The sequence below is a fragment of the Leucoraja erinacea genome, chromosome 18 (assembly GCF_028641065.1).
Source record: "Leucoraja erinacea ecotype New England chromosome 18, Leri_hhj_1, whole genome shotgun sequence".
In the NCBI taxonomy this organism is placed as follows: domain Eukaryota; kingdom Metazoa; phylum Chordata; class Chondrichthyes; order Rajiformes; family Rajidae; genus Leucoraja; species Leucoraja erinaceus.
Window position 1 is genome coordinate 3,216,395 of NC_073394.1, and position 24,335 is coordinate 3,240,729.

The 24,335-nt window shown below is 45.7% G+C and overlaps 1 protein-coding gene across 1 annotated transcript; it reads right to left on the reverse strand.

Moving 5' to 3' along the window:
• Positions 1-4,451: 4,451 nt before the first annotated feature.
• Positions 4,452-23,903, reverse strand: LOC129705572 (transmembrane 7 superfamily member 3-like). Its single transcript, XM_055649172.1, has 12 exons — positions 23,742-23,903; positions 22,200-22,354; positions 19,345-19,492; positions 18,203-18,323; positions 16,617-16,788; positions 14,109-14,286; positions 12,570-12,662; positions 10,556-10,636; positions 8,535-8,687; positions 7,829-7,926; positions 5,744-5,906; positions 4,452-4,914 (listed from the first exon to the last, which is right to left on the reverse strand). Exons 1-12 carry the CDS (start codon positions 23,821-23,823, stop codon positions 4,742-4,744), a joined length of 1,617 nt encoding a protein of 538 aa, XP_055505147.1. The 5' UTR covers positions 23,824-23,903; the 3' UTR covers positions 4,452-4,741.
• Positions 23,904-24,335: the final 432 nt, after the last annotated feature.

Sequence of the window (24,335 nt, forward strand, 5' to 3'; positions counted from 1 at the left end):
TAATCAAGATGCTTCTTGCTGCTAAAACACTATGATTTATCTATTGCTTCTGGCAATATTTCAAAGCATAGTTGATTTGTGAATTTGAGGAACCTGCTCAGGATAGTTTTATAGCGTGGTTAAAAATAGCAACTTTAAAATGCAATTTAAAAACGTTTTAACAAGTTGCCTCAGTACGCAGCTTGTAGCTGGTTTACTCGGCATGGTTAGTGGCCAGGGAGACATCATTTGAAAAGAGGGATACAGGTTAAATCAAGTTATTTATTTGAAACTTGATAAGTGTTATTGGATGTGCACTTACCCAATGGATTGGAGAGGCCACCTTTACATGTGTGCTTGGTTACCTCCTCCCAAACACCAGAATACCTCGGATTTAAGCAGGCGCGGCATTTGTCACTTCCAGCCCAAAATGCAGAGTAACACAGCTGGTACAGTTTCTGCTCCTCAGAGCTAGAGACCCGGGTTTGATACAGAGCTCAGGTGCAGTCTGTGTGGAGTTTGCACGTTCGCCCTGTGACCACGTGGGTCTCCTCCGGGTTGCTCCAGTTTCCTCCTGCATCCCAAAGACCTGCGGGCTTGTAGGTTAATTAGCCCTCTGTACATAGAACTGGGGTGGACGGATGGTCGGTGTGGGCTTAGTGGGCCGAAGGAACCATTTGCACGCTGTACCTTTCACTTGATCAATGCCTTGTGGCAGGAAAGGAGAGTTGGCCCCAATAATGCCACTGGACATCAAAGAAGATTCTCTTGTTAGGGATTATCATTGCCTGGGGTTCCTGTTATTTTAGAGATACAGCATGGAAACAGGCCCTTCAGCCCACCAGGTCTATGGTGACCAGCAACCCCGGCACATTAATACCATCCTAGTACACACACTGGCTACAGTTTTTACATTTCTACCAAGCCAATTTACCTCCAAACCTGTGCGCTTTTGGAGTGCGGGAGGAAATCGAAGATCTCGGAGAAAACCCACGCGGTCACGGGGAAAACGTACAAACTCCGTACTGACAAGCACACGTAGCCGGGATCGAACCCGGGTCTCCGGCGCAGCAAGACGACAACTCTAGCCCTGCGCCACCGTGATGCCCGAAAATTAGTTATGTATTTACTGTTCGACTGTTTTATGACAAATAAACTGTCTACTTGGTAAAGATTATAGACAGGAAGGAATTGAAACATAGAAGATTGCTAGAGGCAGGAAACACGTTCCCGATGTTGGGGGAGTCCAGAACCAGGGGCCACAGTTTAAGAATAAGGGGTAAGCCATTTAGAACGGAGATGAGGAAACACTTTTTCTCACAGAGAGTGGTGAGTCTGTGGAATTCTCTGCCTCAGAGGGCAGTGGAGACCGGTTCTCTGGATGCTTTCAAGAGAGAGCTAGATAGGGCTCTTAAAAATAGCGGAGTAATGGGGATATGGGGAGAAGGCAGGAACGGGGTACTGATTGGGGATGATCAGCCATGATCACATTGAATGGCGGTGCTGGCTCGAAGGTCCTACACCTATTGTCTATTGAATTTAGAACAAGAATACACAGAAGTAAAATAACATTCTATTCTATCAATTACCTTTGCATTGTTGCATATATTATGGTGTAGAGCTTTTGCAAACTAGCATAACATTTAACTTCCTAACTTTGCAGCCAAACTATTCATGACTATATTCTATGTTCAGCAAGTCTGGCCCTACTTACAAAAACATTCGTTCCTGCATGAAACATTGAGGAGATCAACAATTAATTGGATCTTTATTTTTTTTTAAGAAACTACAGAATATATCCAATTTACAGATTAGTTAAAAATTCTTCTGATTTTAATATTGCAAGTTACTTTCTTTACAGAAAATCTATCGGTCATTTGGCAAGAGATATAACATCTATTTGGCTACTAAATTGTCATGCCACATTGGGCGTTTTGGACAGTGCAAGAGATTAAGATTTTGTTTTGAAAAATAAATTTAAAAGAACAAAAGTCACTCGAAACAGTGTTAAATATTCAAACTGCATTTTACTTTCTATAACAAAAGCTTATCCAGACCACCACTTGTACATGGATAGTGACTTTCATTTACATGTGTAATCAACTGGTGCCCGAGAATAAATATGGCTTTTAATGACGAAACAAAAAATGGTGCAAATTACAATAAACTTCTATTTATTATATATGACATATAGAATATATATATCGTATAAAGATAATATATTATTATATATTTTCTCAACTCAGATGTTTAACTTATTCTTGCATAACTTTCCAAGGTTCGAACAATCCCATTCTTCCCTCCCCTCAACCAATCCCTCCCAACCATAGACACAAAATGCTGGGGCAACTCAGCAGGACAGGCAGCATCTCTGGAGAGAAGGAATGGATGACGTTTCGGGTCGAGGGTGTCGCCCATTCCTTCTCTCCGGAGATGCTGCCTGACCCGCTGAGTCACTCCAGCAGTTTGTGTCCATCTTCGGTGTAAACCAGTTCCTTCCCACACATCCCTCCCGAACATGAGCACAAAGAGAACGGCAATGAAATTAGGCTCTGCAAATCCTAGATGCAATCTCGAGGATCCAGAGAGCTGAGTGCACATCACCCAGTCCAAAGAGAATGTTAGACTGGGACAATGATGATGGGACATCTTGAATGGTGAAGGCAGCAACTCTACAATGAGCCGAGCCAAACCACTTGAATATCAATTTTAATCAGCATCCAAAGACCACATATTGGACTGAATCTGTGAGATTCGTATGTCTGGGTATTATGCCAACAATTTTGCCATTGTAAATGTTGAAGTGGCAAATCCTCACTAATATTAATACAGCAACGCTGTTCTTGAGCAGACCGTTAAAGAAAATATCAACTCAACTCCATCATTTGTAGCGTTGATGGTTAAAAAATGACATGGGTGGGAGATTGCCATGTCAGCATGAGAAAAAAAAGAGTATTTCACAAAAAATAATGAGATCTGTAATAATTTTGTAAAACTCCTAAAATTGGACAGAAACTCAACGCATCGAGATATTTTACAGATGATATATTGCGGGATACCAATTTATAAATCCGGATACATACCGGGCCAAAATACATCTCCCTGAGAAGATTACGGAGATTCGGCATGTCAAAGAGGATTCTCCTAAACACTCTACAGGTGCAGGGTAGAGAGTATTCTGACTGGTTGCATCATGGCCTGGTTCGGCAACTTGAACGTCCAGGAGCAGAAAAGACTACAAAAATTTGTGACCACTGCCCAGTCGATCATCAGCTCTGACCTCCCCACCATTGAAGGGATCTATCGTAGTTGCTGCCTCAAAAAGGCAGCCAAAATCATCAAGGACCCACACCATCCTGGCCACACACTCATCTCACCATTGCCATCGGGAGGAAGGCTGAAGACTGCAACGTCCAGGTTCAGGAACAGCTTCTTCCCCACAGCCATCAGGCTATTAAACACAACAAATATACTCCGAGCTCTGAACTGCAAAAGACTATATTATTATTTGTTATTTAGTGAACTTTTTCTTTTTTTCCCCGTTATATACAATTCAAGTAAGAATTTCATTGACCTGTTGGGGACACATGACAATAAAACATTCTTGACTGGTGGAGCTAAGGAAATACATGGTAAATTACAGCTGGAGTCACCTCTAGGTCCCTTCAATGTGGTGGGAAATGTGACGGAAATGCTTGCTCATCATCTAAGGACACACAGCCAAGTAGACCAGCACTATCCTCCCAAACCTGTTCCACTATTTCAGATCAGATACAAAATGCAGGAGTAACCCAGCGGGACAGGCAGCATCTCTGGAGAGAAGGAATGGGTGACGTTTCAGGTGGGGACCCTTCTAATCATTTAGCTGTCGTTTGTATAAACTGAAGTCAACAGGAAACCACAACTTGAATGATAAATAGCAAACCACATCCGACTGATCAGGATTGTTTAGTTTGAGCAATAAAAAGTCACAAATTATGCAAATGTTGCAGCAGTCTACTTAAGACACTAGAAAATAATCATTGTGGTGTATAAAAGATTAATAGTGAACATTTTAGGCACATGCTGCAAAAAAAAGGTTGTAAATTCAGTTATACTAAAGTTACAAATTTGTTTAAGAATGCTGTGATGTGAATTTTTTAATAATTATAATATTATGTTTTTTATTTGCCATTGTGCTAATTTTAATAAAAAGGTAAGTGAAATATTTTAAACATTGCTCACAAACGCATCTTCGGTGAGTTTTCCTAATCTTCCACATGTAAGAGGAAGAATTTCTGCTCGACATGAAACTCAAACTTGTGGGAAAGATTATAAATATGGTTTCCATTTGCACCAGAGCGAGCAGATGAAGAACTACCAACATTTCTCCCCCCTTGTAAGTTACATTCAATTAAAATACCATGCAAGATCCTAAGTACCTATTTCTCACAGTCTAACTAATCAGGCAATCAGCCTTATTAAAAATATATGCAAAACCTTAATGCCAAGTTTATTGCTTCTTGGATACAAGACAATTACTTTCATCGTTAACAATATTTGAAAATTTGGCTAAGAAAGGAATATTTAATCCAAATGGCAACCAGAACATTTATTCATTTGTACACTCCTGCGAAAAGAGATTCCATAAGTGATCCTGAAGGTTTAAAGACAAAATTGTTCTCCATTTTGAAGAGTTATTCCTGCAGAGTTCTTCACTGTCCACGTGCGATTATCAATGTAGAAATTAAGGGGGAAATCTCACGCACCAAACTTCGAGGATTCATATTACAGGGGGTTGTAACAAAGGTGTTCGTTCTCCGATTGCAGCGTTTCTCCTCCTCCTCCATTTCTGGTACAGACTAGGTGGGAATGTCGATCTGTTTCTTGCCAAAACAAACTGCAGTACTGTGCCATTGATGACCAAAAACACCCACACAAATGTCAAGATGTACTCTGGAAAAGAAAGAATAAAAATGTTAGATTTAAAAACAACAAAGGGCGTTCATTCATCATCATCATCATAAAGCCATATAACAATTACAGCACAGAAACAGGCCATCTCGGCCTTCGGTGACAACATTAGCGACGCAGTGGCGCTGGTTTCCGAGGGGAACGGTGACAGACGCACCACACATCTCCGTCCTCCAGTTCCTGTGGACTTCCGCCGCTGGAAGTATGGGATTTTGGTGTGTGCGTGCTTTATCATCGTTCCTTACAATGCCATGTACGATAGTGATCGCAACTTCTACTGAAGTGTGGATGGCCATTGGCTCGCTAGGAGCTCATCCGCCTTTTGACAGGTCTTGTTTTTGGTCCTGCTGGGAGTCCACAGCCCCCTCCTCACCTGGCAAACCAGGTGGGGGAGACGGTTTAGTCGCCGACTATCCGACCATGGAGCGCGGGATGACATGGTACCTGTGGCGGGGGGGGGTCCCAATGGTCTAAACATATAATGTTTCCATTTTAGTTTCGAGATACAGCGTGGAAACAGTCCCTTTGACCCACCCAGAGTCTGTGCCGACCAGCATTCACCCCGTAAAATAACACACACACACACATACACGCACGCACGCACACGGGACAATTTTACAGAAGCCAATTGACCTGTCTTTGGGATGTCGGATGAAACCAGAGCACCCGGAGAAAACCCACGCAGTTGAAGGGAGAACGTGCAAACGCCATACAGGTTTGAACCTGGGACTCTGGCGCTGTAAGGCAGCAACTCTAGCGCCTCCGACAAATGTGGAAAATGAAGAACACTTCAAATGAAAACGTCTTTGACCTGTACGCTGAAATGGAGCGTTGCTGTAGACCATTGCAAAATCCGGATCGATGGCTCTCTTGATGATGTTTAGAATTATATACGTCAAGCTGCTGTAGACATACATGCCAACCGCAACAATCACTGCGTACGACCCAACCAGTGCGCAGGTGATGATGTTTAACTATCGAAACAAAATCCATGCATAATCAGAAATACACTATATAATATAGGCTCTACAAAGTCAGCCTTAGTTACCTTCCTTTCTTGATGTTTAATGTTTTATGTGTCATTCCTAACTGTCACTGTATGTCATGTTGTCACTTGCGGGCGGAGCACCAAGGCAAATTCCTTGTATGTGAATACTTGGCCAATAAACTTATTTATTCATTCATTTATAAATGCAATTATTACTTTGCGACATAACCACTGATTCCTTGGAAAGGAACTGCAGATGCTGGTTTACACCAGAGGCACAAAATGCTGAAGTAACTCCGTTTAGAACAGAGACGAGGAAACACTTTTTCTCACAGAGAGTTGTGAGTCTGTGGAATTCTCCTTCAGAGGGCGCTGGAGGCAGGTTCTCTAGATGCTTTCAAGAGAGAGCTAGACAGGGCTCTTAAAGATAGCGGAGTCAGGGGATATGGGGAGAAGGCAGGAACGTGGTACTGATTGGGGATGATCAGCCATGATCACATTGAATGGCGGTGCTGGCTCGAAGGGCCGAATGACCTACTCCTGCACCTATTGTCTATAACTCAGAGGGACAGGCAGCATCTCTGGAGAGAAGGAATGGATGATGTTTCGGGTCGAGACCCTTCTTTAAACTGAGAGTCAGGGGAGAGGGAATCTAGAGATATAGATGGGCAAGGTGTGAAAACAGCAGATCAAAGCAGATGAGGGGTAAATGGAAATGTATAATGGTTCATTGTTAGCTGAGGGGGAATGTTGCAATGCGGCATACAATCAGGAGGACATAGAAATTAGGTGCAGGAGTAGGCCATTCGGCCCTTCGAGCCTGCACCGCCATTCAATGTGATCATGGCTGAACTAGCCAGTAGAACTAGTTGGAGAACTAGGACAGGGAAGGGACAGAGAGAACGAGAGAGGGAAAGCAAGGGATACATGAAGTTAGGGAAGTCAATGTTCATACCACTGGGGTGTAAGCTGCCCAAGTGTAATGTGAGGTGCTGTTCCTCCAATTTGCGCTGGGCCCCACTCTGACAGTGGAGGAGGCCCAGGACAGAAAGGTCAGATTGGGAATGGGAGGGGGAGTTGAAGTGCGGGGCCACCGGGAGATCAGGTAGGTTTAGGCGGACTGAGCGGAGGTGTTCAGCGAAACGATCGCCGAGCCTGCGCTTGGTCTCGCCGATGTACAGGAGTCCACACCTGGAACAGCGGATACAGTAGATGAGGTTGGAGGCGGTGCAAGTGAACCTCTGCCTCTCTTGATAGATTGTCGTGGAGCTGCACTGTTCCGTTTTCTTTGCTCTATGGACTATATTGAATGTTGCTAAGTAGCTTACTATTCAGAGCACATTGTCCAATATTCACTGCAGGTATCCTGCCCGTTAGATGAAGAATTTTAAAGGAACGTCTACTTTCCCTTCATCTTCCCCTCAGCTACATTTCCTTGATCCACATCTGCTGTGATCTGTGGTTTTAGAAACATAGAAATTAGGTGCAGGAGTAGGCCATTCGGCCCTTCGAGCCTGCACCGCCATTCAATATGATCATGGCTGATCATCCAACTCAGTATCCCGTACCTGCCTTCTCTCCATACCCCCTGATCCCCTTAGCCACAAGGGCCACATCTAACTCCCTCTTAAATATAGCCAATGAACTGGCCTATCTGTGGCAGAGAGTTCCAGAGATTCACCACTCTGTGAATGAAAACACCTTACCTTCTATATCTCTAGATTCCCTCTCCCCTGAGTCTCAGTCTAAGGATGGGTCTCGACCCGAGACATTATTAATGTTTCATGTTTTATGTGTCATTCCTAATGGTCACTGTATGTCAAGTTATCACTTGCGGGCGGAGCACCAAGGCAAATTTCTTGTATGTGAATACTTGGCCAATAAACTTATTTATTCATTCATACTTACTGTTTTAGCAAACGGAAGCAGAACTGTGGGGATCACCAGCGTTATGAAGGCGTATACCATCCAAAAGTTGAGGTCGTTGTGGAATAAACTGAAGTTTGCTGTTTGGGTTAAAAGACAAAGTAAGTTGTCAAGCAGTGCAGCGAGCGGTAGAGTTGCTGCCTCACAGCACCAGAGACCCAGGTTCAATCCTGACTACGGGTGCTGTCTGTACGGAGTTTGTGTGTTCTCCCCGTGACCGCGTTACCTGTGCTTACCTGGTTCGGGGGGCGTTCCAGTACCTCCAGCGTGTTGATCAGACTTTGGACTATTCTTTGTAAACGGGGCCAAAATATGGTGACTGTCCACTCGTGGGTTGTGCAAAAGAATTTCCACTGTGCTGTGTGTATGTGCCAGTAATGGTGTATTGTCTTTCCGCTGACTGGTTAGCACGCAACAAAAGCTTTCCACCGAACTCCGGTACACGTAACAATAAACTCAACGGGACTGAATAAAGAACCATTGAACATTTACAGTAACTGACCACAGCCAAGTACAGAGAGAAAATCATATAGACAAAGTGTCTCTGACTTCAGACAATCCAGAAGTGTTGGCCCCTAGAGTGCTTCGTATATCCAAAGTGAAAGGATCATCAGGCCACGCGTGAAAATGGACGGGGTTATAATTGAACCAATCTAATAGCTGCATTGATCAGTTGCCTTCGACTTACCAAGTGGAGTGAAGAAGATGATGGCTGCCACCAAGAATCCCAGCACCAATCCCACAATGGCCACACAGATGAGAGGACGATCGAACCGCCACCTCACCAGGGACAGGAGCAAACCGCCAAACAACCCTCCGCCTACCAACATGGCAAACCGCCCTGCAAGGCAATACAGCACCGGTTCAGGGTGGTCAACGTTTTAATGTGGTTTAGATTGGAGATACAGCGTGGAAGCAGGTCCCCCCGGCCCACCAGCTCCATGCCGGCCACAATCATAACTAGTGCACTAGTTCTGTCCTGCACACACACACACACACACACACACTAGGGAAAATTTACAGAAACCAATTAACCTACACATCGTTGGAATGTGGGAAGAAACCAGAGCACATGGAGAAAACCCACACGGTCCTGACCTCAGGTGGTGGTGTGGTGTGGTGTGCGAGTGTGTGCGCGAGTGTGTGTGTGCGAGTGTGTGTGTGCGAGTGTGTGTGTGTGTGTGTGTGCGAGTGTGTGTGTGTGCGAGTGTGTGTGTGTGTGTGTGTGCGTGTGCGTGTGTGTGCGTGCATGTGTGTGTGCGATTGTGTGTGTGTGTGCGTGTGTGTGCGTGTGTGTGTGTGTGTGTGTGCGCGAGTGTGTGTGTGCGAGTGTGTGTGTGTGCGAGTGTGTGCGTGTGCGTGTGTGTGTGTGTGTGTGTGTGTGTGAGTGTGTGTGAGTGTGTGTGTGTGTGTGTGCGCGTGTGTGTGTGTGTGTGTGCGAGTGTGTGTGCTCCACTTTCTCCCTGTAACCAGAGGACGTGGGTTTACGGTGAGAGGGACAAGATTTCGTAGGAACCCGAGGGGCAACGTTTATCCCCACACAGAGGGTGGTGGGTGTATGGAACAAAATGCCAGAGGAGGTAGTTGAGGCAGGGATTAAACACTTAAAAGACACTTGGACAGGAACATGGATAGGAAAGGTTTAGAGATATGGGTCAATGTGGGCAAATGAGACATGGACTAGTTGGGCCAAAGGGCCTGTTTCTCTGCTGTCTGGCAACAATAATATTAGTAGGAGTAGCCTTAGAGTCAATTTTGGTTTGGGATTGAATGGTCTAAGTAAAACCTACGATCTCCTTATAAGACGAGGTACAAATTTCCATAACATTATGCAGAGAAAATTTGCAGATCATGAAATAATCATTTACTGAATCAAAATACTGGATATTAGCATTAAACTACTTTCAGCAGGTTCAGGTTAATACTATTTTCAGCATATTTCAAAAAGGCACGCATATAATTACCTTGAAATCAAATAATAACATATTTTTTTAAAGTATCAGTAATTACCTTGAAATCAAATAATAACATATTTTTTTAAAGTATCACAGTAACACCCAATGATAGACAATGCAATTTTAATCTTACTGCTGAGACCATCTGACAAAAGATCCTTCTGAAGACAGGACTGAAAGGTCTGAGCTGTAGGGAGAGGTTGGGTAGGCTGGGACTCTACTCCTTGGAGCACAGGAGGATGAGGAGTGATGTTATAGAGGTGTATAAAATCATGAGATGAATAGATCAGGTAGACACACAGTTACTTACCCAGAGACGGGGAAATCGAAGACCAAAGGACATAAACTTAAAGTGAAGGGAAAAAGATTTAATAGTGGCTCGAAGGGCCGAATGGCCTGCGCCTGCACCTATTGTCTATTGTCAATCTGAGGGGTAATTTTTTTCACACTAATGATGGTGGGTGTATGGAATGAGCTACTGGAGGAGGTAGATGAGGAAGGTACTGTTATAAGGTGCATGGATAGGACAGGTTTAGAGGGATATGGGCCAAATGCAAGCAAGTGGGACTAATGTAGCTGGGACATGTTGGCCAGTGTGGGCAAGTTGGGCCGAAGGGCCTGTTTCCACACTGTATCAAATTCCACACTGTATCAAATTCCACACTCCAAACAAATGGATGCAACTTGAAATGGCACAATTGTTGTACAAGTCATTATTGAACTAAAGGCATTTGTCTATATTATTTTCACTTACTGATGAAGTCAAGTGCAGAGTAACGTGTGACCAACACAAAGATCATGAATCCAAAGATCAAGAATCCAAAGAAGAGGAATTCTACAAAAATAAAATGGAACAATCAAGGTAACCTGGTTTAGAGATTCTAACTCGCCCAACGAGAACACTCATAATCTCGTGACCCACACAATGCAAAGAGACAATACAAATGGCAATTGCAACATTAGCAGTGATCAGGTACGTGGGCAGTTCTGGAGTAACTCAGCGGGCGAGGCAGCACCACAGCAAACAACAAGGAAAGGTGACCGGCCTACATGTCCCAGCTACGCAAATCCCACCTGCCTGCGCTTGGTCCATAATCGCGCCAAACATGGTCTATCCATGTACCTGTCTCAACTACCTCCTCTGGCAGCTCGTTCCATACACCCACCACCCTTTGTGTGAAAAAGTTACCCCTCAGATTCCCCTTCACCTTGAACCCATGTCCTCTGGTGTTCGATTCCCTACTCTGGGCGAGAGACTGTGCATCTACCTGCCGATCCTCACGGTATTTGTTGATTTGGTTCCTCTATTCCCCCCCCCCCCCCCCCACCCCCCCCCCCCCCCCAAATTCTGAGGGTGAATATTATTCTGCGTCTTGTACTTTTGGGGAAGAGATACTTGAATTCTGCAAGGGTGAATTTCTAAAACTCAAACGAGTGTAACACAGGGATCGCCATGCATTAGTCATCACTAGTAACATTAACTGTCTGGTTCCTTGTGTATTTTACAAGGGAATACATCCCAAAACCCATCCTAATTAACCACCTATGGCTATTTTAGACCGGGAAGAGGATGAGATTATCACGAGGCTTCAGGATGATCATGTTCATAAGACATAGGAGCAGAATCAGGCCATTGGGCCCCATCGAGTCTGCGTTAACTGTTCATCACGGCAGATCAATTCTTCAATCCCTCTCAACTTCATTCCCGTGCCTTCTCCCCAGACACCCTTATGCCCCTGTCCCACTTAGGAAACCCGAACGGGAACCTCTGGAGACTTTGCGCCCCACCCAAGGTTTCCGATCTCCGATGACCTCTCTTGGACCCACAATACCTCTACTCTGATCAAGAAGGCTCACCAGCGTCTCTTCTTCCTGAGGAGACTGAAGAAGGTCCATCTGTCTCCTCAGATCCTGGTGAACTTCTACCGCTGCACCATCGAGAGCATCCTTACCAACTGCATCACAGTATGGTATGGCAACTGCTCTGTCTCCGACCGGAAGGCATTGCAGAGGGTGGTGAAAATTGCCCAACGCATCACCGGTTCCTTGCTCCCCTCCATTGAGTCTGTCCAAAGCAAGCGCTGTCTGCGGAGGGCGCTCAGCATCGCCAAGGACTGCTCTCACCCCAACCATGGACTGTTTACCCTCCTACCATCCGGGAGGCGCTACAGGTCTCTCCGTTGCCGAACCAGCAGGTCGAGGAACAGCTTCTTCCCGGCGGCTGTCACTCTACTCAACAACGTACCTCAGTGACTGCCAATCACCACCCCCCCCCGGACACTTATTATTATTTATTCAAATCATTTGTTATGTCGCTCTTCCAGGGAGATGCTAAATGCATTTCGTTGTCTCTGTACTGTACACTGACAATGACAATTAAAATTGAATCTGAATCTGAATCTGAAGGTTTCCATGCGGTTCACGGAGGTTTTTGTCAGTCTCCCCACCTGCTTCCACTACCTGCAACCTCCGGCAACTACCTGCAACCTCCGGGAACCGCACGGAAACCTTGGGTGGGGCGCAAAGTCTCCAGAGGTTTCCGTTCAGGTTCCCTAAGTGGGACAGGGGCATTACTAACCAAGAACGTATCACTCTCCGCTTTACAAGTACCCACTGACTTGGCCTCCACAGCCACCTGTAGCAATGAATTCCACAGATTCACCACCTTCTGGCTAGACTGGAGAAATTCCTCCTCTTTGTCTCCATTCTCCATTTACACACATGATAATAAGATATTTGCAATGGGATTTCATTTTGTCAGACTTTACCTGCTTCAAACAGCCGATGGCCAGCCAAGCAGAGCAATAAACCATAGATGCCAATCACAGTGCACAGAACCTGGATGTAGATGAAATTTCCATCTGTAGAACAATAAAGAATGAAACATTAGCAACAAGGAACTGCAGGTGCTGGTTTACAAACGTAGCACGAAGTATTCATGTGATAGGAGCAGAATTAGGCCACTATCTATCTCTCCCTCCTAACCCCATTCTCCTGCCTTCTCCCCATAACCCCTGGCATCCGTACTACTCAAGAATTCTATCTAACTCTGCCTTAAATATATCCATTGACTTGGCCTCCACAGCTTTCTCTGGCATTGAATTCCACAGATTCACCTCCCTCCGACTAAAAACAAAATTCTCCTCATCTCGTTCCACATGGAACGTCCTTTAATTCTGAGGCTAGGCTGACATAACTCAGTGGGTCAGGCAGCATCTCTGGAGACTGTGGATAGGAGAGTCTGAAGAAGGGTCCCGACCTAAAGCATCGCCTACCCATGTTCTCTGGTGATGCATGTTTGCCTGACCCGCTGAAGTGCTCCAGCACCTTGTATCCAGCACATGGATTGGTGATGTTTTTGGGTTGGGATCCTTATCATGAAGTCGTGATAACAGCGTGGAAACAGGCCCTTCTAAGGTCCGTCTACTTTGCAAATTAATGAAGGTTGTAAGCGATGTAGAACAGCTAGAATATGCTCCAAGATACAATAGGCAATAGGTGCAGGAGTAGGCCACTCGGCCCTTCGAGCCAGCACCGCCATTCAATGTGATCATGGCTGATCATCCCCAATCAGTACCCCATTCCTGCCTTCTCCCCATATCCCCCGACTCCACTATCTTTAAGAGCCCTATCTAGCCCTCTCTTAAAAGCATCCAGAGAACCAGCCTCCACCGCCCTCTGAGGCAGTAAATTCCACACTCAAGTCTGTGTGGAACCCAGGCAGAAAGAAATACAACAGTCTGAATTTTATGCCTAAAAACACTATTTTTTGCACTGAATAGTTATTTTTTGTTTTAGAGATAGGCCTCTAACAGGCCCTTCGGCCCACCGAGTCTGCACTGACCAGCGATCCCTGCACATTAACTCTACCCTGTACACACTCTGGAAAATTTACATTTATACCAATCCAATTAACCTACAAACCTGTATGTCTTTGGAGTGTGGGAGGAAACCGAAGATCTCGGACAGAACCCACCCAGGTCGCGGGGAGGACGTACAAACTGCGCACAGACAGCACCCGTAGTTAGGATCGAACCTGGGTCTCTGGCGCTGTGAGGCAGCAACTCTACCGCTGCACCACCGTGCCGCCCTGTGGGAAGCACACAGTCCTTCTTTACTGTGGAGCAGACTCGACGGGCTGAATGACCTAATTCTGCTCCCATGTCTTTAAGATGGATGGACAGACTACCTGTCCTCAAAATCTCGCACCAATTCTCAGTTTCAATTACGGTTCTCGTACAAAATGGAAATATTTTAGGTCAGAAGTGAATTGAAGTTAATTGTTGGAGGAAACTTGTTTTACATACCTGACTGCTTGCATTCGTATCCTTTGGTGGATAAGTCACAGGTGTAGGTAGACACAGGCGCATAAGCTGCAGACGTCTTTAACAAAGGGTCTCTAACAATTACATTGTATATCACTCCAATGCCAACATACGAGTTTCCATAGAGCCTGGTCTTCTGAGACGATTGTATTGTGGTGATCTACAATGGAAAGAAAACATACACTTAGTCTAAAGAGACGGTTCACCAGACTGATTCCTGGGATGTCAGGACTGTCTTATGAAGAAAGACTGGATAGACTTGGTTTATACTCTCTAGAATTTAGAAGATTGAGAGGGGATCTTATAGAAACTTACAAAATTCTTAAGGGGTTGGACAGGCTAGATGCAGGAAGATTGTTCCCGATGTTGGGGAAGTCCAGGACAAGGGGTCACAGCTTAAGGATAAGGGGGAAATCCTTTAAAACCGAGATGAGAAGAACTTTTTTCACACAGAGAGTGGTGAATCTCTGGAACTCTCTGCCACAGAGGGTAGTTGAGGCCAGTTCATTGGCTATATTTAAGAGGGAGTTAGATGTGGCCCTTGTGGCTAAGGGGATCAGGATGTATGGAAAGAAGGCAGGTACGGGATACTGAGTTGGATGATCAGCCATGATCATATTGAATGGCGGTGCAGGCTCGAAGGGCCGAATGGCCTACTCCTGCACCTAATTTCTATGTTTCTATGTTTCTAAAAGGATGTCAATTGCAAGATCAACACATATTCTCAATGGACCTCAATTGTATTGGGAGGAATACAAATGCTCATTCATTCCTTTATGCAAGTTGTAATTCTAAAATAGAGTCATGGAATCATACAGTGGAAACATGCCCTTTGGCCCAACTTGCCCACACCGACCATCATGCCACATCTACTCTAGTCCCTCTTGCCCGCGTTTGGCCCATATCCCTCTAAACCAGTCCTATCCGTGTCTAAAGAAGGGTCTTGATCTGAAACGTCACCCATTCCTTCTCTCCAGAGATACTTCCTGTCCCTGTTACTCCAGCATTTTGTGTCCATCTTCAGTGTAAACCAGCATCTGCAGTTCCTTCCTACACTATCCATGTACCTGTCTAACTGATCTGTGGAAGCAGTGTCATGAACCAGCATAGATAATATCCCCAGATAGCATAACTGCATCAGTCAGCGACACAAATGCAAAGTCCTTAGACTTTAGAGATACAGCATGAGAAAGGCCCTTCGGCCCACCGAGTTCGCGCCGACCAATGATCACCCCGTACACTAGCACGATCCTACACACTAGGGAAAATTTTACAATGTACAGAAGCTGATTAACCTGCGAACCTGCATGTGTTTGGAGACTGGGAGGAAACCAGAGCACCCGGAGAAAACCCACGCAGTCACAGGCAGAACGTGCAAACTCTGTACAGACAGCATCCAAGGTCAGAATCGAACCGGGCTCTCTAGTGCTGTAAGGCAGCAACTCTACTGCTGCGCCACCATGTGGCCTTGATCTGTAACTCTTTCCTTTTTTTTAAATAAATACTGACATTGCACCTGTCTGTAATACTCCAAGATATATTGGCTTCATTAAAGAACTAAAGTTTACAACAAAAAAAAAACAGAGTGCTGGAGTAACTCAGTGGATCAAGCAGCATCTGTGGAGAACGTGGGTTGATGACGTTGAGAGTCGGCGTTCTTCTTCTTCTTTCGTGTGGCGTGTACAGTCTAAAGTTGTTGGACAACTTGTTCTATTTGATCTTCCGCTTGTGCACGTCGAGTTGATTGCATTAGTCGAAACAGGGTGGACCACGTGAAGGTTGCAATCTTCCACCCCCGGCGTTCTCCATCTAGAACCCAAAATATCGCCCATCCACCTACAGAGATGCTGCCTGACACACTGAGTTACTCCAGCACTTTTTAAGTCTTTCCTTGCAGATCTAAGGTGGTCGAGAATCAAAGTGAGATGGGTTGAGTGTCCTGTGTCTTGTTGTCTTGTTTTAGAAAGAACTGCAGATGCTGGAAAAATCGAAGGTTGACAAAAAAGCTGGAGAAACTCAGCGGGTGAGGCAGCATCTATGGAGCGAAGGAATAGGTGACGGTTCGGGTCGAGACCTTTCTGAATAGTCTGAAGAAGGGTCTCGACCTGAAACGTCACCTATTTCCTTCGCTCCATAGATGCTGCCTCATCCGTTGAGTTTCTCCAGCATTTTTGTCTACTTTTTATGTCTTACTGAAATGATTTTATCCAATTTCAGCCGTCGTAATGTACATCTGTAGAAGGGTCTCGAACTGAGACGTCACACATAGAGACTGCCTGTCCCGCTGAGTTACTCCACCTGTTTGTGTCTACCTTCACTGTAAACTAACAACTGCAGTTCCTTACTACACATTGTGGGGTATGTTAGATTGAAATATATGTTGTTTGAAATATTGTATCTAAAGGAGGAAACATTTTCCCTTAGTATTTTAATGACAAACTGATCCACCCTTGGCTTGTATCTTTCCATGTTAACAATACACCTCATTACCTTCAATCCGTTCGCCATTATGCTTTGTACAGATGACATTTTGCTCATCCCATCTGACAGACTTGTATCGCTGTGATCATTCTCTGGTAGAAAGTATTGGTAAAGCTCATAGGTCAACCTCCACCGTGTGTGCCCGTCCGTCCCAACATCACAGGCGGGGGGAAAGGTCCCTCTAAACAAAAGTACAAGCACAAGAAGTCTGTACGTTTCATTTAACATATAGGTCTCATATGGGGTTCACAGAACACAGGGCTGTCACGGTGGCGCAGTGGTAGAGTTGCTGCCTTACAGCGCTTGCAGCGCCAGGGACCCGGGTTCGATCCCGACCACGGGTGCTGTCCATACCGAGTTAGTACGTTCTCCCCGTGACCTGCGTGTCTCTCGACAGATGCACAGTAGAGAGAGTTATGACTGTCTTCATCGTGGCTTGGTTCAGCAACCTGAGCGTCCAGGAGTGGAAAAGAATGCAGAAAGTTGTGACCACTGCCCAGTCCATCATCGGCTCTGACCTCCCCACCGTCGGAGGTATCTATCGCAGTCGCTGCCTCAAAAAGGCAGCCAGCATCATCAAAGACCCACACCATCCTGGCCACACACTCATCTCTCTGTTGCCATCGGGAAGAAGGTACTGGAGCCTGAAATCTGTAACATCCAGGTTCAGGAACAGCTTCTTCCCCACAGCCATCAGGTTATTAAACACGATATCAAACAAACTCTGAACAATAACAGCCTATTGCACTTTATCTGTGTATGTGTATATATATAGCACAGAAACAGGCCATCTCGGCCCTACAAGTCCGTGCCGAACAACTTTTTTTCCCTTAGTCCCACCTGCCTGCACTCATACAATAACCCTCCATTCCCTTCTCATCCATATGCCTATCCAATTTATTTTTAAATGATACCAACGAACCTGCCTCCACCACTTCCACTGGGAGCTCATTCCACACCGCTACCACTCTCTGAGTAAAGAAGTTCCCCCTCATGTTACCCCTAAACTTCTGTCCCTTAATTCTGAAGTCATATCCTCTTGTTTGAATCTTCCCTATTCTCAAAGGGAAAAGCTTGTCCACATCAACTCTGTCTATCCCTCTCATCATTTTAAAGACCTCTATCAAGTCCCCCCTTAACCTTCTGCGCTCCAGAGAATAAAGACCTAACTTATTCAACCTATCTCTGTAACTTAGTTGTTGAAACCCAGGCAACATTGTAGTAAATCTCCTCTGTACTCTCTCTATTTTGTTGACATCCTTCCTATAATTGGGCAACCAAAATTGTACACCATACTCCAGATTTGGTCTCACCAATGCCTTGTACAATTTTAACATTAAATCCCAGCTTCTATACTCAATGCTCTGATTTATAAAGGCTAGCATACCAAAACCTTTCTTTACCACCCTATCTATATGACATTCCACCTTCAAGGAACTAGACACACTGAACTTTTATCTCCTGTTCTGTATTGTGTTTGCATATTCTGCTGTGCTGCAGCAATGCAAGAATTTCATTGTCCTATCTGGGACACATGACAATAAAACTCTCTAGACTTGACTCTTGCTACTCACGTTAGTCGATGACTGACTTACCTATCTGTGCCCAGGTTCGCTGGTGCAAATGATACAGCAGTTTCATACACATTGTACGTCAAGTGCAAGTTAGGGTCATTGTCCAAGATAAACTCGAGGTTGCAGGCACCTGGTACTGGATCTGAGAGCATTGGAGAAAGAAAGCAATCATTCAGTTCAACAGCTATTCTCTTTATAGAGGAGCCCACACCTTGTTCTATATGGGTGACCAAGAGCAGGCTTGGCAATCGCTTCACCACAGCTCAATCTGCCTAAACCTACGTGATCTACTGGTTGCCAAACTTTAACTATTCCCCCCCCAACCCCCCATTCCCACACTGACCTTTCTGTAAATCCTCCAAATTTTCGCCACCTCCAATGGGACCCCACTACTGGCCACATCTTCCCATCTCCACCCCTTTCTGCTTACGGCAGAGACCGTTCCCTCCGCAACTCCCTGGTCAACTCATCCCTCCCCACCCAAACCACCCCCTCCCCGGGTACTTTCCCCAGCAACCGCAGGAGATGCAACACCTGTCCCTGTACCTCCCCCCTCGACTCCATCCAAGGACCCAGACAGTCTTTCCAGGTGAGGCAGAGGTTCACCTGCACCTCCTCCAGCCTCATCTACTGTAGTAGATCCGCTGTTCCAGGTGCGGACTCCTGTACATCGGCGAGACCAAGCGCAGGCTCGGCGATCGTTTCGCTGAACACCTCCGCTCAATCTGCCTAAACATACCTGATCTCCCGGTTGCTCAGCACTTCAACTCCCCCTCCCATTCCCACACTGACCTTTCTGTCCTGGGCCTCCTCCAGTGTCAGAGTGAGGGTTAGTACTGCAGTGGATTCAATCACACTCATATCCCCTGATATTTACTTTACTTTAGTTTAGAGATACAGTGCGGATACAAGCCCTTTGGCCCACTGAGTCTGTACTGACCAACGATCTCCGCACAGTTCTTTCCTGCACATAATAAACTAAACGTTTGTTCGGAAACAGACGACTTGTTAACTTTCATCGCGATTCGCGATTTTGTGCTTTTAACTCAGAGACCCCTTCGTTCTTTTGCCAAATGCAAGTTATTACTTTCTGTGCATGATACAAACATCTTCTATTATGCGTATTACATGAAGGCAAGAGAGCTGTAACAGAGTTGAGTTACCTTGAGCTGCGTAGGGCAAAGCAAACAGAGTCGCCAACACCTCTTCCTCGCCAGCTTTGACGTAGAAAGTTGCCTTGGCAGCGTCTGGGTTCAATATCAGAACCACACCGGCACTGGAGCTTGTGTAGGACGAGTCTACAAAAAAATGCTGAAGCACCCCAGGAAATGAGTCAACTTCCTTAAAATGCACCAACACCATTTCAAGTTTGCCTATAAGTTACCAAAATGTTTGTGCGGTTGGAAAAAAGCTTAAACTAACCAGGTTTCTTAAGCACATCAGTGATAGGAGCAGAATTAGGCCATTCGGCCCAGCAAGTCTATTCAATCATGGCTGATTTATCTTTCCCTCCTAACCGCATTCTCCTGCCTACTCCCCATAACCCCAGACACCCGTACCGATCGATCTATCTATCTATCTATCTATCTATCTATCTATCTATCTATCTATCTATCTATCTATCTATCTATCTATCTATCTATCTATCTATCTATCTATCTATCTATCTATCTATCTATCTATCTATCTATCTATCTATCTATCTATCTATCTATCTATCTATCTATCTATCTATCTATCTATCTATCTATCTATCTATCTATCTATCTATCTATCTATCTATCTATCTATCTATCTATCTATCTATCTATCTATCTATCTATCTATCTATCTATCTATCTATCTATCTATCTATCTATCTATCTATCTATCTATCTATCTATCTATCTATCTATCTATCTATCTATCTATCTATCTATCTATCTATCTATCTATCTATCTATCTATCTATCTATCTATCTATCTATCTATCTATCTATCTATCTATCTATCTATCTATCTATCTATCTATCTATCTATCTATCTATCTATCTATCTATCTATCTATCTATCTATGCCTTTAAATATATCCGCTGTCTTGGACTCCACACAGTTCTCTACCAGATCAGGGCAGTTTTCTTTTAAAAGCAGAATAACCAAATTCCACGATAGACCCAAAAAGCTGGAGTAACTCAGAGGGTTAGGCAGCATCAGTGGAGAAAATGAATAGGTGACGTTTCGTATCTGGAGAAGGGTCTCAATCCGAAACGTCACCTATTCCTTTTCTCCAGAGATGCTGCCTGACTTGCTGGTAAAGCCGTATTTGTAGTACTGTGAGCAAATCTGGGCCCCATATCTGAGGATGGATGTGCTGGCTCTGGAGAGGGTGCAGAGGAGGTTTACAAGAATGATTCCTGGAATGAGTGGGTTAGCGTATGGGTTAGCACTTGACAACACTGGGCCTGGAGTTCAGAAGGTTGAGGGGGGACCTCATTGAAACTTACAGAATAATGAAAGGCGTAGATAGAGTGGATGTGGAGAGGATGTTTCCACTGATGGGAGAGTCTCGGACCAGAGGTCACAGCCTCAGAATTAAAGGGCGCTCTTTTAGAAAGGAGGCGAGGAGGAACTTCTTTAGTCAGAGGGTAGTTAATCTGTGGAACTCATTGTCACAGAGGGCTGTGGAGGCCAAGTGGATATATTTAAGGCAGAGATAGACATATACCGAATTAGAATGGGTGTCAAGGGATATGGGGAGAAGGCAGGAAAATTGGATTAGGAGGCAGAGATCAGCAATGATTCAATGGTGGAGTAGACTCAATGGGTTGAATGTACTATAATTTGTGTTACTCCAGCTTTTTGTGCCTATTTTCGTTTTAAACCAGCATCTGCAGTTCCATCCTAAATGTAACCAAGTTCCATTTTCGTTTGGGAGACTTTCTCTATTTCCGGTCGCCAACACAGCTGGGCTGCTCAGTTCAGGAGTCAAGGGTGTTGCCTCCAGGGCCCTCGAGGCCGGCTGCAGGTGCTCCCGGGACCCAGAGGCAGTCGAGAAGGGGAGAGGGGCGTGGGTCGGTGGGCCGAGCTAGATGGAGGAGGCCCAACGGCAGCCTGGGTCTCGCCTGGATCTGGAGCCACTCCAAGATATCGAGTGCATGGACTGGACTTTGGATTTTCTGGGAACGGCACCAAAATATGGCGACTCGTGCATGTACGAGCATTGCAGAAAAAAATTAGATTGCGCACTGCACACAATAGACAATAGGTGCAGTAGTAGGCCATTCGGCCCTTCGAGCCAGCACCACCATTCAATGTGATCATGGCTGATCATCCACAATCAGTACCCCGTTCCTGCCTTCTCCCCATATCCCCTGACTCCTCTATTTATAAGAACCCTATCTAGCTCTCTCTTGAAAGTATCCAGAGAACCAGCCTCCACCGCCCTCTTGAGGCAGAGAATTCCACAAACTCACCACTCTCAGTGAGAAAATGTGTTTCCTCGTCTCCGTTCTAAATGGCTTACCCCTTATTCTTAAACTGTGGCCCCTGGTTCTGGACTCCCCCAACATCGGGAACATGTTTCCTGCCTCTAGCGTGTCCAAACCCTTAATAATCTTATGCGTTTCAATACGAATCCTCTCATCCTTCTAAACTCCAGAGTATACAAGCCCAGCCGCTCCATTCTCTCAGCATATGACAGTCCCGCCATCCCGGGAATTAACCTTGTGAACCTACGCTGCACTCCCTCAATAGCAAGAATGTCTGTCCTTTATGGAATTCCCTGCCACAGAGGGCAGTGGAGGTCAAGTCACTGGATGGATTTAAGAGATAGTTAGATAGAGCTCTAGGAGCTAGTGGAGTCAAGGGCTATGGGGAGAAGGCAGGCACGGGTTATTGATTGGGGACGATCAGCCATGATCACAATGAATGGCGGTGCTGGCTCGAAGGGCCGAATGGCCTCCTCCTACACCTATTTTCTATGTTTCTATGTTTCAAATACGGGACCAAAATTGCACACAATGTTGATCGATGGACTTACCCTGGAGAGAGAAACGGTCACATTTAGCACGTGGGAATATACCTGGACAACCACAGAGGCAGCGAGGCGACTGATATTTGTAATGACAACTCGTTTATGTTCATTGGGCTCCAAATACACAGACACGTGCTCCAAGAGTGGGACTTTAATGTGACCTACAACAAGAGAAAATTAGAAACAAACACCTCATCAATGTCACTTAAATGCAACATTTTCCCCGTCGACCTTCAACCAAAGGCAAGTTTCAGTTTTACTTCCGCAGGCCCTTTGGCCCACTCAGCTCATGCTGGCCATCGGTCACACCAACCAGTCCCACCCTGTCCCTGATGGCCTCTCCATCCACACTGCCCTCTCCTCTCACCCCCCCTCCACGTTCCAGCATCCAACCTCCTACCCCTCTAACCCCTCCCTCTTCTAACCACGATACACTCCTCTAGCCCTCCTTTCTAACCCCTCCCTCTACCTCACCCTCCCCTCTAACACTAACCCTCACCCCTCTGTCCTAACCGCCGCACTAGCCCACCCATCCCCTGCCCTTACCCCCTCCATTCTAACATCACCACTAACCCACTCCTCCCCACCCAAATCTCCCTCTTAACCCTCACCACTGGCTCACTCCCCCTTCCTATAAACCCCCTTCACTCCTCCCTATCTACACCCCTCCACCCACTCCCCTCTCCGTCCAGTTCTCTCGTCTCCTCTCTCTAAAACATTCCCTTTTAAACCCCCCATTCCCATAGTCCTCCCCTCCCCCACAAGACTCTGCGTTTTGGTTAGCATGGGTGAGTAGGGCCGAAGGGATTGTTCCCGAGTTGTGTGCGACTCGATAAACCACAGCCCTGTGAATGTCAACGCCAGAAGCGTAAGTAAACAGAAAGTTACACACACACACACACACACACACACACACACACAGAAGTTGTTTTACAACGTTTTGCAGCCGCCCACGTTAGTTTACTGCGGGTTAAAGATACAAGTTTAAAGTTCGTGCATGAACTTCTGGGGTGAATGTAAAGAGGGGGCTCTCGACCCGAAACTTCCACCCAGGCAATCGCTTCTCAATTCCGGACGCTGCCGCCCCACGGAGCTGAGTTTCTCCAGCTTCCTGCGTGTCTAATCCTATTACACACGCTGGGAGGAGTTGTAGGAGGGAGAGGGAGAGAGAGACAGACGCGGACACACACACACACAGCGAGACAGAGGGAGAGTGAGACAGACAGCCACACACACACAGAGAGAGAGAGAGACACAGACAGAGAGAGAGACACACACAGACAGAGAGAGACACACAGACCAAGAGAGAGACAGACACACAGACAGAGAGACACACACAGACAGAGACAGACACAGACAGAGAGAGAGACACAGAGAGAGAGAGATAAACAGACAGAGACACACAGAGACAGACAGAGAGAGACACACAGAGTGAGAGAGACACACAGACAGAGACAGAGAGACACACAGACAGAGAGAGACAGAGAGAGGCGGGTGTGAGTGGGTTTACCTGCAATGCTGCCAGGTTACAGGGTGTAACAGACTTACCTGTGGCTGGAGGTTGTTGCAGAATTAGGCAGCGAGTGCTGGTGAGAAACAGAGCCCAGAGCAGCGACCGTCCGGTCCCCATCTCTCTCTCTCTCTCTCACTCACTCACTTCCCCGGCCGGCCCTCCCTCTGCTATAGGATCTTTGCTCCCTATTCCTCCCATTCGCCTGTCTCTAAACCCCAGCTAACGTCACATCCTGACGAGTACATTGCTGCCCATTTCTGCAGGAAATCCTCCTGAAAGCGCTTTAAAAAATAATCTTGCATTAAACAAAGAGATCTTCGCCCTTTAATGTCAGCATAAGTCGTTTCTAACTTATTGCGAGGCTAGGCACCGAATTAAGTCAACTTTCCTTCACTTCTTTACACAAAAAAAGTGTTTAGAAATAAGGAACTGCAGATGCTGGTTTAAAAAAAAAGACACAAAGTGCTGGAGTAACTCAGCGGGTCCCTGGCGAAAAGTTCAAAACTTTGGAGTTATTTTCTTGTAGGAATTAAGGAACTGCGGGTGCTGCTTTAATAATTAAAAAAAGACACAAAGTGCTGGAGTAACTTTGTGCTGGAAAGTTCAAACTCTGGACTTTGGAGTTATTT

Coding starts and splice junctions, on each gene's coding strand:
- LOC129705572 (XM_055649172.1), bottom strand. CDS start 23,823: ATGGGGACCGGACGGTCGCTGCTCTGGGCTCTGTTTCTCACCAGCACT. Junction 22,355..23,741: donor GCAACAACCTCCAGCCACAG/GTAAGTCTGTTA, acceptor CTCTTGTTGTAG/GTCACATTAAAGTCCCACTC. Junction 14,287..16,616: donor TAATGGCGAACGGATTGAAG/GTAATGAGGTGT, acceptor TTTCCATTGTAG/ATCACCACAATACAATCGTC.